Source organism: Emys orbicularis, chromosome 3 (genome assembly GCF_028017835.1).
Source record: "Emys orbicularis isolate rEmyOrb1 chromosome 3, rEmyOrb1.hap1, whole genome shotgun sequence".
Taxonomy (NCBI): domain Eukaryota; kingdom Metazoa; phylum Chordata; order Testudines; family Emydidae; genus Emys; species Emys orbicularis.
Genome location: NC_088685.1, coordinates 213,582,879 through 213,596,023, shown reverse-complemented (window position 1 = coordinate 213,596,023; position 13,145 = coordinate 213,582,879). Strand labels below are relative to the sequence as shown.

At 57.7% G+C, this 13,145-nt stretch overlaps 1 protein-coding gene across 1 annotated transcript in view; it reads left to right on the top strand.

Moving 5' to 3' along the window:
• TTBK1 (tau tubulin kinase 1) overlaps positions 1 to 11,219 on the top strand; it is a 120,731-nt gene extending 109,512 nt beyond the window's left edge. Inside the window, 2 exon segments of the mRNA XM_065401734.1 lie at positions 6,645 to 8,209; positions 10,814 to 11,219. Coding sequence (XP_065257806.1) covers positions 6,645 to 8,209; positions 10,814 to 11,219 — 1,971 coding nt within the window.
• Positions 11,220 to 13,145: the final 1,926 nt, after the last annotated feature.

Here is a 13,145-nt window from a genome sequence, read left to right as displayed (position 1 = left end):
TCCATGAGACCGGTGCTGCCGAATCTTGGAGTAACAGGCGTCTGCAGACTAGCATCGCAGTCCTACGGGATTGTATTCAGTGAGGGCACCTGCTCCGTGTTACCTCCTGGGGCAGCTGGCTTGGAAGGAAAGCTGCTTCAGGCACTCAGATTTTGGCTCTCCCCCTCGCTGTAGTAAATTCTGCCGAGTTTCCCTGTCCCCAGTGAGTTCAGTCGCTGCTGGCAGAGCATAATGTCACTTCCAGGATATGCTGAGGCCCCGACAGTTGAAAGCTGTTACAGGGAAGACTGGACTAAAACTCTTGCTGTCTATTTGCTCTCTGCATTCCTCAGGACTAAGGCCTCTTCCCGTTCCCAATGCAGTGCTCTGAGTCGCGTTGGGAACTTGCTTTCTGTTCTTGGACCTTCCAGCTCCCATGAAAAAACTCAGGGACCAGCATATCCTTCCTTTGCATTATCTCCCACAGCCAATGGCTCATTGCTGCGCTTCTGTCGCTGCTAAGCCAGATCGAGTCCAAATCAGACAGCTAAGGTGCGGGGGGGGGGGAGGGGGGTCTGTAGTTGTCGTTTCTGTTTCAAGCAGACAGAATTCGATGGTGCCGATGTACTTATGACATGCGGTTTGCCTGGACACAGTTGTGCTGAGTGTGGATGAGCTGCCTGGTTTGCTGTGGAAAGTTCAGTTTGGGGGTCTGGTTCTTGAGAAAGTCCCCTTTATGCAACCCTCCAGGCTAGTGTCTTCGCGGAAGCACATTCGACAGACTCACGTTTGTCTGACAGCAAGTCTTGCCTGTCGCTGTATTCAGAGGAAGCCCATTGCAGTGGGGGAACTGCCTGCTGTAGCTTAAAAGGTAATGAGGGATTGGTTTGGAAGGACCAAGTTGTCTGAAGGGGTCCAAAGCTTGTTTTTCCCTGAGCCTTTTTATTCTTCCTGTGTCTAATCCCTTTAGAGCCTAAGGTAAACCCCTCAGCCTTTTTGTACTGCAATAACACTGTATTATATGCTTGCACTATTCTCCTGGGCAGACCAAGCATGCAAGAAACAATTTAAAGCTTTTTTTCAGAAGAAAAGCACTGTATTATTGTGTATATAGAGATCCTGAGAGAGAATCTGAATTCTAACTCCTGTATAAAAGCATGCACTGAATACCTGTATGTAGAACACGCTGTAAATGCTGCCGAGTACTGTAAGATCCTACACTTGAAACCACAACAAATGAGCAACTTCATCTAAAAAACAAAACAGAAGCTGGGCAATGGATTCTGTGCCTTTTTTAAATCCATGTATGTTAATCCAGACAATCGGAAAAAGCTTGTATACTACCAAAACCTTATTAAAGAATCAAAGGCACAACCCTGGTGATGGTGTTTTCTTTCACCCCTTCTCCTTTAAATCTGTTGGAAGATCCTTCTGCGATGTGTCATGCTGACCGTTCGCAACAAGTGGAAGAGCTCAGTTGTTAGACAGACAGGGCTTACTCCTTTTCAAGAGCTTCTCTGTGAACCCCAGGTAAGCTGGGCTGGACTGTCACCCAGCTGAGTTCACTCTGTTTTCCCAGGAGGCGCAAATGATAAGACCTCTGGTTTCCAGGGATGCAGTGCTGACAGTTGTTCATGTTGCTGGTGCTGCAGCGTTGTCAGTGCTGCTAATGCAGCGGTTCTCGGAGCTCCGGTGTTAGCTGCACAAGCAGAGAATGCAGACTGCTGATTCAGCAGACCTCGAGTTACTCATCAAGAAAGACCACAGGCTCGGTTTGATGGCAAAGGTGCTCGGCCAGGTTCATTGTTGACAAAGCACGGTGCCGGTGCCCCATAGGAGCTACAGATACACTAACACGTATGCCTGTGAGAAGGTACCAGTTCTGTCCCCTAGATCAATACAAAGATATCCCTCCTTCCACTCTCCTTTTATATATCGATACAAACAAGTTACATATTACATTCCATATGCTTTTCGTTATCAGCCTGTACCTTGTACCTGCGAGTTCGAACCAAACATTCTCATCCGTTATCCTGCCATCCCCTGCTTCTCTTCCGAGGGGTCAGTGCGTCCCTGTACCAGCTCTTGGGAGTTTGTTTACGTAGTTATTTGGGGTGTTCTTGTTCCATCCTCACAGGTCAGGAATGTGCTGATTTGGTTAGATAATCCCTAGTGTGTTACTGTTCTGCCAAGGGCAGGCCTGCTTTGGTTCACCTGTCAGCTCTGCCTGGGGCTCCAGATTCATGTTTAACTAGTGAGCTAGGGTTGTGAGCATCTCCCCACTCCAGGAGCTCGCTGAGATGTCGGAGGCAGCCAGTGTTTCATTCAGATTTGCGATCAATTCTCAGCAGGCCTGAAGGGATCAGGGTTGTCGACTTTCAGCTGATAAGCTCAGGCAGTCTTGCCATGACGTGAAGAGTTTGGAGAAGACAAGTCAGAGAGAATCTGCTCCCAATACTATGGGGAAGGTGCGCTTACCTACCAGCCCAGGGCTGAGTTCTAATCCCACTCCTCCCCTGATGGCTGCAAATACCTCCTCACCTGTATTGTGAGCCAAGGTGTGGCTGCTGCCTTGGCGAGGTAACGATCGCTCACCAAGATGACATGTGAGAATTCGCACCAAGTCACCGCAGGTAGAGCTGGGCGTAGATCCAAGGTCTCTACTCGGACAGCGCATCCCACGGCTCTTGGTTTACCGCTCAGGGTACCTTCCCCTCGTGTGTGGCAGGGACGGTATCTCTCACACATAATGACTATTTTACCAGCGGTGCAGGAACGTGTGACTAACCTGCACCAAGCATGTGTTCCACGCTGGCAGTGTGACGCTTGGCAGGTCAGCTGGACACTGTGTGTTGTATCTCCCCTGTAAGGCATGGTCTACCCAGAGAAGAAGAGCGTTCTTTTCCTCCGGCTAGCGGCTCCTAGCCTATAGCTGAAGTGACTGCGGTCTGTCCTATAAAGCTGCAGGCTGTGGGTTCAGAACCTGGGGGGAGGGATAGCTCAGTGGTTTGAGCATTGGCTTGCTAAACCCAGGGTTATGAGTTCAATCCTTGAGGGGGCCACTTGGGGATCTGGGGCAAAATCAGTACTTGGTCCTGCTAGTGAAGGCAGGGGGCTGGACTCGATGACCTTTCAAGGTCCCTTCCAGTTCTAGGAGATGGGATATCTCCATTAATTTCTTTCTATTTCGGAGGGTTGTTACAAAGCTCCATTGTGTTGGCATGGGTTAAACAAGCTCCTAACTTGGCCTGTTTATCTGAAAGACTGTGTGTCAATGTGTATGAGATTTGGCTGTTCTATTAGAGACCAGGTTCTGTCCCAGCTCTGTATAGAGAGATCTCTTGTAAGCTCCGCTACCTGGGAAAGGGGCGAATGCTAAATTATCCCCAAGGTGGAGGCTGTGATAAGCCATCAGGGACAGAGCTGGGGCTGGAATGCGTGGTCTCCGGGCTTGCAGTGCAATGTGGGAGTCGATCCCTCTGATTTTGCCTCGCCGGGATTGCTCGAAGGCTGGAAGTTTTTGGACCATTGTGAGATTGCCTGCAGCAGGGGCTGTGTCACTTGTGGTGACTTCGTTGTGCACAGTGTGTGTCTGGGCAGTGGGGGGGTATGGGGTTACACAGATCTATGGCTTTACACTGTATTTCCTAGGTTTGTCTGGCTTTGAGTCCCTTAGCAGCCTGATCTGTCCCTCACAAAGTGTTTCTTCGACATTGAATTCCCCGTGGTTTCCAACGGTTGCAATCACAGAGATTGAAAGGAGGGTATGGCCTGCAGCCCCAGGGAGACTCGGCCAGGCTTCTGGCATGGAGCATCTCCCCCGCCCAGAATCGCCTGGCATGGGGAGCTTTCTGGAGCTGAGCAGAGGCAGGAGGAGGCATAACAGAGACAGATCTGCACCCTGGCAATTCTTTATTGCTGTACTGCCCAGAGGGACTCTGGCGGCAGGGGGCGCAAGCCAGGGCAGCCTTCGGGCTGCTCTAATCTACGTCTGGGGCTGATCCATCCTCCTTCGGCAGCGAGAAGGTGCAAAGCCTCCCCTCCCAGTCCCAATCCTGAGCCCCCTTCTTCCCCCCAACGTACTGTAGAAAATCCAGACCCTTTCAGTTCCATCACCCTTCTTTGCCGAGGAGACCTGGGCTCCCTGGGTCAGGTCCCTCCGGGCTGCTGTGCTGTGCGTGGGCTCTGAGGAGTCTGCCTTTTGCCCATAAGGTTCTGATGGAAGGTGAGACTCCCCAGGCGGAAAATCGGGAAGAAGGGATTTTTGGAACCACTGTAACTCAACAGCTACTGTTGGAATCAGAAGCGTCTCTGAAAATTCAAACAAGCTCAGATTTCTCGTTCCAAGTAGTTTTTCTCAAAACAATAGAACTCAAAGATTGCAATGGTCCCATTGAAACAGAGCTGAAAAATTGCAGTGGTCCCGTTGAAAGGAATCTATGGTGCAATCTCTGGCCTGGTCTGCACTTGATCAGGAGTGTGAAAAACCCTGTCTCCGGCAACAACCCCCCCAGTGTAGACACAGCTGTGGGGATGGAAGAATGTTTCCCTCATCGTAGCTACAGTCACTTGGGGAGAGGCTGTAGGCTGTGTCTATCCTACAGGGCTATGCCAGCATAGCTACACTGGTATAGTCATGGTAGTGTAGACGTACTCTTAACCAAGGAGCTGCCATCGGCACCTCCCGCATATAGCAGTCTGCCTCCCTAGATCTCAAAGGGCTTTGCAAAGGTGGGTCAATATCATTAGCCCTGCTTTCTAGCTGGGGAGAGTGAGGAGAAATGACCCACCCAGGGCATGCAGGTTTAGAAGCCAGGTCTTGGTCCTGCACTGTGGTCAGGGCTTGCCTTCACGGCCGAGTTAACGCAAGCTGTTCCTGACTCCCCTCGCAGCTGAGTCCATGGTGCGTTCAGCCCAGGCAGGGGTGCTAGAACACTTTGAATAGTGGGGATGCTGAAAGCCAGTCCCCTTCCCCTGTCCGCCCCCGCCCAGCGCTAGGGCCGGGAGCAGGGCCATGTCTCCGGGAGGGGGAGGGATCCGGACCGGCGTAATGGAGCCGAGGCACAACTGCGGGCACGCATGGGGCCAGCAGCAAGGACCCCGGGCATGGGGGGGCAGTGGAGCCCCGCGTCAAACCTGGCAGTGCTGCAGCGCCCCCTGCACTCCTAGTTCCCGCGCCTATGAGCCCAGGCTGGCTGCGGGGGTGGGTTAGAGCTTGAGTGCTGCTTTCTCGCAGGCTGGAACCCACCTGGCTTTGCAGTGAGGACGCAGGCTAACTCACTGTAGTGCCAGTAATCCTCCAGTGCCTTCCCACCATCCCCCGTGTGCCCCTGCAGACAGAGGAGCTGTCCAACAATTCACTGGGCGAGAACTGCAGAGGAGCTCAGTTGTCTGCAGCCCGAAGAGCCATGGCGAAAGTCCTAGCACCACACCCGGGGGGAGCACGACCCCAGGGCGGACACGGTGTAACGTGGGCAGGGGGAGCTTTGCAGTGTGGGTGCGCGGCCCCGGCCTAGGCTAACCCGGCTGCTCAGAGCTGGGGGCCGAACAGCCTCAGACCACAATTCCTTTGGGATGTCTTTCTTTTACCAAGTCCAGGGAGTGTGAGGAACACAGGTAAGGACGTGGGTGTGCTAAAAGGACGTCTCACCACACTGTCCCTGCAACCAAGGAGCTCCACATGGCCGTGCTGCCCTGCGGTCTGGAACCAACTCGGAGTCTGCTTCCGATGCCTCAGGTGCACAAAAGAGTGAAGGGTGTTGACATTCAAGGCACGTTATTCTGTGCAGAGCTGCTGCCTGTTTGCCAATTCCCAGCGCAGCTCGGCAAAGAATTTGAGATTGGATTGTTCAAGTCAACAGCTATCTTGACACTGGTCCCCCGTAATACAGCCAGAAGAGATCCTGGACTCTAGCTTGCTGAGTGCAACTGGGGATTGCAGGATCTTTCCAATGATTTAAACCGGGGGGTGTCAAAAAAACATCAAAGCTTAAACAGCAAAGCCCTCCGGGAGTGTTAATAGTAAAACCTAACGAAGCCTTCACTAATTGCTGATCATTTTAGTGAGGGACTGGGGAAGGGAGGAGGGGGAGCCTATGGTGGGGGGAACTAGGAGTCACTGATGGGACGGGGACACAGATAAGACAGCCAGGGAAGGGGGAGGGGAGGGTGGGGATGGAAAAGCAAAAGGCCACGGCAGCGGGGCTCTAACTGAGCGGTGCTGAGTGTGACAGTAAGGTGCTGAACACAGATAATAACAAAGTTTACTCCAGAGAGGCCATATTCTCCCTTTGCTCTTTGTGCAAACCGCACGTTGGAACGAGGGGTCAGGGGCGAGGGGGTATCCTCTATGGAATGAAGAGGGGGTGCGGTCCTAACTGTACACTGGGCTGTCATTCAGCCTGGAAGGAGCCCGTCTGTAGAACGAGTTGGATGCCCGAGGTGACACTGACGAGCAGGCGTACAGGAGACTGCCCGATGACAAGGAAATGGTTTTGGAGGGTTGCTTTGCCTCTCGCCAGTGCCCTGTGCTAGGGGAGGCTGGTTCATGGGCATGAAGACAGATATGTCACATGACCCTTCCCGCCGTGGTTGGTGTTGTGACATTGATGCCCCTGCTCTTCTGGATACTAAGTGTTTTCTTTTTTACGTCTATCTTGTTCCAGGTGTTTACACTGAACCCTTTTGAAATGAATGGTCTGCCCAAGGCGGTGCCTTTAAATTTGCCTTATCAAGACTTTAAAAGGGATGTGTCAGACTCTAGGGAAAAGCCTAGGATCCTCCAGCGGATAAAAAAGGTCGACTTCTCAAACATTGTCTTGACCGCTCCTTGCAAACCGCCGGAGCCCCGTCTGGAACTGAACGGGGAGTGTGAGGAGGAAGAGGAGGAGGAGGACGAGGAGGAGGAAGAAGCTGGTTATCTGGGAGAAGAGATTGACATGCACAGTAGCTCCAGCAGCGACGTGAGTCAGAAAAGCACGGAGCGCAGTCAGGAAGGGGCGCCATCCACTCTGCTGGCCGATGATCAGAAAGAGTCCAAGGGCCGCGCTTCCATGGCCGATGGCGATTTAGAACTGGAGGAAGGCTCCAAAACACTGGTGTTGTTTTCACCAGGTGACATGAAGAAGTCTCCACTCACCACCGACTTGGCGCCAGATGTCGATCTGGGGACACTTGCTGCTTTAACGCCTCAGAGCGAGAGGCCCCAGCCCCTGGGCAGCCAGCTGGATGTGTCGGAGCCCGGGACCCTGTCCTCCATCCTGAAGTCCGAACCAAAGCCTCCAGCAGCAGTTTCCACGACGTCCTCCCCCTTTACCAAAGTCGAGCGCACGTTTGTTCACATTGCTGAGAAGACCCATCTGAACGTCATGTCTTCCGGCAGCCAGCTGGTGAGGCACGAGGTGTACGGCCCTCCGGGCCAACTGGAGGAGATCATCCTTGAGGAGGCGCTGGAGGAGAACCTGGGGTTGGTAGAAAATGGGAGTGCGAATTCTGGTTTAGAAGGGGGAGAAATGGAAAGCTGCGCGCTCTCGGTCAATCACATCGAAACCTCCTCGGAGATGGCAGGGGAGCCGCCGACGCTTCCCAATGGCGTGGCCCAGTCCCCGGAGGAGAGGCTGGAGCTTAAAGGCAAAGCCGCGCTGGCACTGGATTTGGAAGAAACTGGCCGGCTGGTTTCAGGAGAGCCTAGCTTAGAAAAGACCATTCTGGCGACCGAGCGCCTTACGCAAGCCGAGGCTCTCCTGGGAACGGCGAAGCAGGGCCCGAGGAAGCCTCTGAGTGCCAGATACAGAAGCCGGATTCCTATCTTGTTCTCCGAGGAGGACACCGGCTCAGACCTATCGGCCTCGCTCTCGGCCAAAGAGAGGCTTCACAAGAGGGCCAAGCAGCCTGACTTGGTTCGCCTAGTGATGGAGAGAAGGCAAAGCCGCATCCTCAGATTGGCCTCTGGCGCCTCCTCCTCAGCCTCCTCCAGCGATGAGCGGAGACGTGCCTCGGAGACCCTCTCGGCCACCGGCTCGGAGGAGGACACCCATGACTCAGACGACTCCATCCCAAGGAGGACGGGGGAGGGGAAGGCATCCCACCCGGGAAGAGAGGGGAAAACTTTAAGCACAAAGAGCAGAATCCCTCGGCCCATCGTGCCTGTGAGGACGTTGCCGGCAGCAGTGAAGTTTGGGAGCCCAGCAGCATCAGGCAGCTCGCCGCTCGATGCAGCTCTCACCGCCAGGTCAGTCACCGGCATGGCCCTCGCTCCTCACCGTGCAGGTCTCCCATCCCCTGTCTCCTCAGCCTGGCTGTGGGGTCCCCCCCACAACCACCCATTCCCTTGGCCTGGCTATGGGGCACCCCCCACAACCACCCATTCCCTTGGCCTGGCTATGGGGCACCCCCCCACACAACCCCCTCATTCCCTCAGCCTGGCTGTGGGGTCCCCCCCACAACCACCCATTCCCTTGGCCTGGCTATGGGGCACCCCCCCACACAACCCCCTCATTCCCTTGGCCTGGCTGTGGGGTACCCCCCCATACAACCCCCTCATTCCCTCAGCCTGGCTGTGGGGTTCCCCCGATCCCCCGTTCTCTCAGCCTGGCCGTGGGGGTAACCAACTCCACGTTCTCTTGGCCTGGCCGTGGGGTGTCCTTCCACCAAACCTCCTTCGCTCAGCCTGGCCATGGGTGCCCCCTACCAGCCCCCGGTTTGCTCGGCCTGGCTGTGGGGTTCCCGTCTCCACTTGTCTCCTTTCACATGGGCCGTTTCTGTTCAGGGCAAACCCAGCTGTGTTTAGCTCTCAGCTCCCAGCAACCTGGGCCTGGCCCTGGAGCCGAGTGGTGCGGGGTGGCTGCCTATGGAGAGTCGCCAGGTGTCCGGTTTTTGACCAGAACGCCCGGTCAAAAAGGGACCCGGGCGGCTCCGATCAGCACAGCTGACCGGGCCGTTAAAAACCCAGTCGGCGGCGCAGCAGGGGCCCGGGGCTAAGGCAGGCTCCCTGCCTGCCCTAGCGCCACACAGCTCCTGGAAGTGGCCGCCAGGTTCCTGCAGCCCCTAGACGCATGGAACCGCAACCAATGGGAGCTGCGGGGGCGGCACCTGCGGGCGTGAGGGCAGCGTGCGGAGCCTCCCTGGCTGTCCATGCACCTGGGGGCTGCAGGGACCTGGCGGCCGCTTCCCAGGAGCTGTGGTAAGAGCCACCAGGACCCCACACCCCAAACCCTCTCCTGCACCCCAACCCCCTGCCCCAGCCCAGAGTCCCCTCCCACACCCAAACTCCCTCCCTGAGCCTGCATGCCCCCAAAACCCCAACCCTCTCCCCAGCCTCCTGCTGCACCCCAAACCCCTCATCCCCACACCCCCACACCCCCAGCTGGAGCCCTCACCCCCCCACACACACTCCAACTCCCTGCCCCAGCCCAGAGCCCCTTCCTTCACCCCAAACCCCACATCCCCAGCCCCACCTCAGAGCCTGCGCCCCCCCAGCCGGAGTCCTCCCCCCCTGCACCCCAACCCCCTACCCCAGCCTGGAGCCCTCTCCCGCATCCTGAACCCCTGAGTTCTGGCCCCACCCAGAGCCCGCACCCCCAGCCCAGTGCCCATACCCCCTCACACACGCCTGCCCCAGCCTGGAGCCCTCTCCCACACCCCAAACCTCTCATCCCCACCCCCACCCCAGAGCCTGCACCCCCAGCCGGAGCCCTCACGCCCCCCCCCCGCATCCCAACCCCTCTGCCCCAGCCCAATGAAAGCGAGTGAGGGTGGGGGAGAGCGAGCAACGGAGGGAGGGGGGATGGAGCAAGCGAGGGTGGGGCCTCGGAGGAGGGGTGGGGCCTCGGGGCAGGGCAGAAGCGTTCGGTTTTGTGGGATTAGAAAGTTGGCAACTCCATGTCTGTAGTGACTAGAGGGCCACATCTGCGAGGGCCCAGCACTCCCCTTGGTGCTACGGTCACCAGAGCGCTCCCTGGGCAGGGGGCCTGGAGCCTGGCCCGGAGCCCCGGACCCTGGGCAGGGGGCCTGGAGCTTGGCCCGGAGCCCCGGACCCTGGGCAGGGGGCCTGGAGCCTGGTTGGAGCCCCGGACCCTGGGCAGGGGGCCTGGAGCCTGCCCTGGACCCTGGGCAGGGGGCCTGGAGCTGGCCCGGAGCCCCGGACCCTGTGCTGGGCGCGGCCGGGGGTAGAGACCAGACAAGGGCGATGGGTCGGTGCCCTCTTCTGTGATCAGCACTGGGCTGGTGCCCAAAGCGCCAATGGGCCCGGTGGTGCTGGCTGCCGCCTGAGGGAGGCCGGGTCTCTGCCCAGAGAGCTGGCAGCCTTAGGAGAAGCGACCTGGGAAAGGCTGGGGAGAGAGCAGCGGCATGGACGCAGATGGCTCTTGTCATCACACAGGCAAGGATTGGCTTTGCTGCCTGCCTGTCCCACCATCAGCCCGTTTCTCCCACCCACCTACCCCATGGTCCATCTCCCCTGGGCCTGGCCATGAGACGCTGTCTGGTTTCCTGCAGGGCTCAGCGATGGTACAGGGGTTTCCTGATCCCATCCGTGGCTGTTAACCCCAGCCTGGCCCCTCCCGAGGCCGAGCCGGGAGCCCTGCAGCACTGCAGCCAGCCCGGCCCCGGGGGGCGGCTCGGCGTTAGGTCTGAGGCGGTTCAAGAAAGAAACGCCAGCATGCGGATTGGGCCCCTGCTCTGGGCCGCAGAGACACGGCCATGTGCTGCTGGCCTCCCTGTGCGCTGGCACTGGCTGGCGTGCCAGTGAGAGCACCAGGGGATTGCCTAGCAAATAGCCCAGAGCCTTGGGTTTACCCCCCTCATCTCCCCTCCCCTCTCCTCTCTCTCCCTGCAGGCTTCAGAGGACAGCTGGGACTGCGCCCAGTGACTCCCCACTGAAACAGCTCCAGAGCCGGCTCCCTTCCTCCCCGAGTCCGGCTCCTCCTCCTCCCCCGTGGAGCTGTGCTCCCCCCTGGAGCCCCAGCCTGCCCCCACGCAACCTCAGTGCTTCCCCCAAAAGCCAGTCACTGTCCAGACGGGAGAGTCCTTCGCCCTCTCGGCAGCACAGGCCAGGGGCTGCCCTGCAGCGAGTTCAACCGTCTCCCCGCCCTCAACCCCGAGTCCTGGCGCGGGGGCTGCTGGGCGATCCCCCGGCCTCCCCAGGCCTGGCCAGGAAAGGACAAAGAGGGAAAACCCAGACTCCGAGCCCAGCAACCAAAGGAAGGCAAGTGTTCGCGGAAGGCAAGGCCACGGCCAGATAATGATCTTCTGCCGCCAACCCGTCAGGCTGGCTAACTCCTGCGTCTAGTGTACACTGAGCTGCCGTACACGCCGGAGCCATGAGCGGCTCACAGCTCGCTGCACTTCAGCGCTTCCCTCCCTCCCACGCCCACGCCGTCCGGAAACCTCTGCCCCACTGCGGGCTCGGCCGCAGCGCACGCTTGCTATTGCAAACCACCAAGCAGAGCCTCAGGCAGCCTGCCTAGTGCCTGACCCCCCCCCCCCGCCCTTTTCTCCTGCTCACTTAGCAATACCAGTCTCCACTCCAGCGCGCTGACGCGTGAGCTTTAGAGAGCAGCAGTCGAAGTCGGTGGAGAGAGGACCGGCGTGGGTGCTGCGCCCACTGGGAGGAGAGGGCTCTGGAACTGTAGGGAGCTGCCCCCCCTCCCCCTCCAGTGTGTTGTTCCAGGAAGCCCCCCCCGCCTCGCCTGCTGTACTTGCACTGACCGTGGTTACAACCCACCTCCTGGCCAGCTAGCCAGGGAGCACCACTCGCTGAGCAAGGCGAGCAGGCCAGGCGGAGAGGAGCTGCAGGTATCTCTCAGCAGGCGGGCGGGGAAGCACACCACAGAGGGAAGAGCACCCGGCTGGACTTTACCAGCTGCTGCAGGGAGCCGGGCACCGGTGCTCGGTGACGCCCCCAGGCCAGTCTGTCTGTGGCGGCAGGTGGGTTTGTGTGACCAAGCCCGGGCTGCACTGACAGCTTGCCAGGGGCCCAAGGGCTAGGGGGGCAGATTGCAGCCATCTCCATCTGGGATAGCAAACTGTGCCCCATGGAGACTACCGGTCCCAGCATGCAGCAGTCCCGGTGCAGCCGAGGGGGGGGCAATACAGCTTTTCCTGCTGTCGCCAGCCGCAGCTCCATACTAAAGAGATGGGTGTCACTGAATGCCTTTTGTGTGGGTGCCCCTGCACCGAACCGCCTTGTGCTTTGTCGTCACACTGCCAGGTGGTGGGGGTGGGGCTGCACAGTGGCTTTAACACTGCAGGGGGGTGACTCTTGTGTACTACAGACAGATGCTGCTGCTTTGCAGCCAGAGATGGGCCGGCACGTTACTGATATACTAGCGTATAACTAGCTGATTTGGGCAGGTGGGGTTTATGGCTTCCTCCGCCTGCACTCTCAGCACAAACTATGTGAATGTAGTGGCAGGGTCAGATTAAGGCCCCAGTTCCGGATGTCACGTGACCCCTGCCGACCCCCAGCTCTCATTTTAAAACCCTTTTAGCCTTCATGGCTGGGAAGCAACGCTCGAAAACCATGAGCCACATGTAACCGATGCCGCAATGTCTGCCTGAGTCTGCAGAGAGCCTGAGACAATCGCTCGGAGAGAGGCAAAATGTTCCATTCATCTCCACGGGGGCAACGCCAGGCTCCACTGCTCTGGGGAGCCCTACCTGCACCACACCAGCACTGGGGGCTGAGAGCGGCAGAAGAATACAACACGTGCTGCCCGCCCAGGCCTGCAGATGCACCCAGCTGCCGGTGTAAAGATTCGGGGGGTGGTAAAGACTAATAAGGCCAGGGCTGGCCTACAGCGCGCTCTGGCTCACAGGGTAAGGGAGCTCACTGCAAGAATAGGCATTAAAAACAGCCAAATGCAAGGTCATATTCCTGACAACCAAGACTGTAGCTCACACTTCTAGGGGGTGGGGCTGCGGGGTCATGCAGGGCTAAACGGGAATATCAAGTAGACACAGGGGTGGGCTGACCTCTCTGTACAGCATGAGCAGAGTTGCCAACACTTGCAATTTTAGTGTCTCTCCCACTCTCATTATTCGGGGTTTTCCTTGAAGCCTCCGTTGCTGGAGCTGTGCAAATCTCAGCCTCCAGCGTTTTTTAAGCTGAGCTCTAGACCTCCTGGTTTCGGACAGAAACGTAAAACCGGAACCCAGCGGCTGCCTCC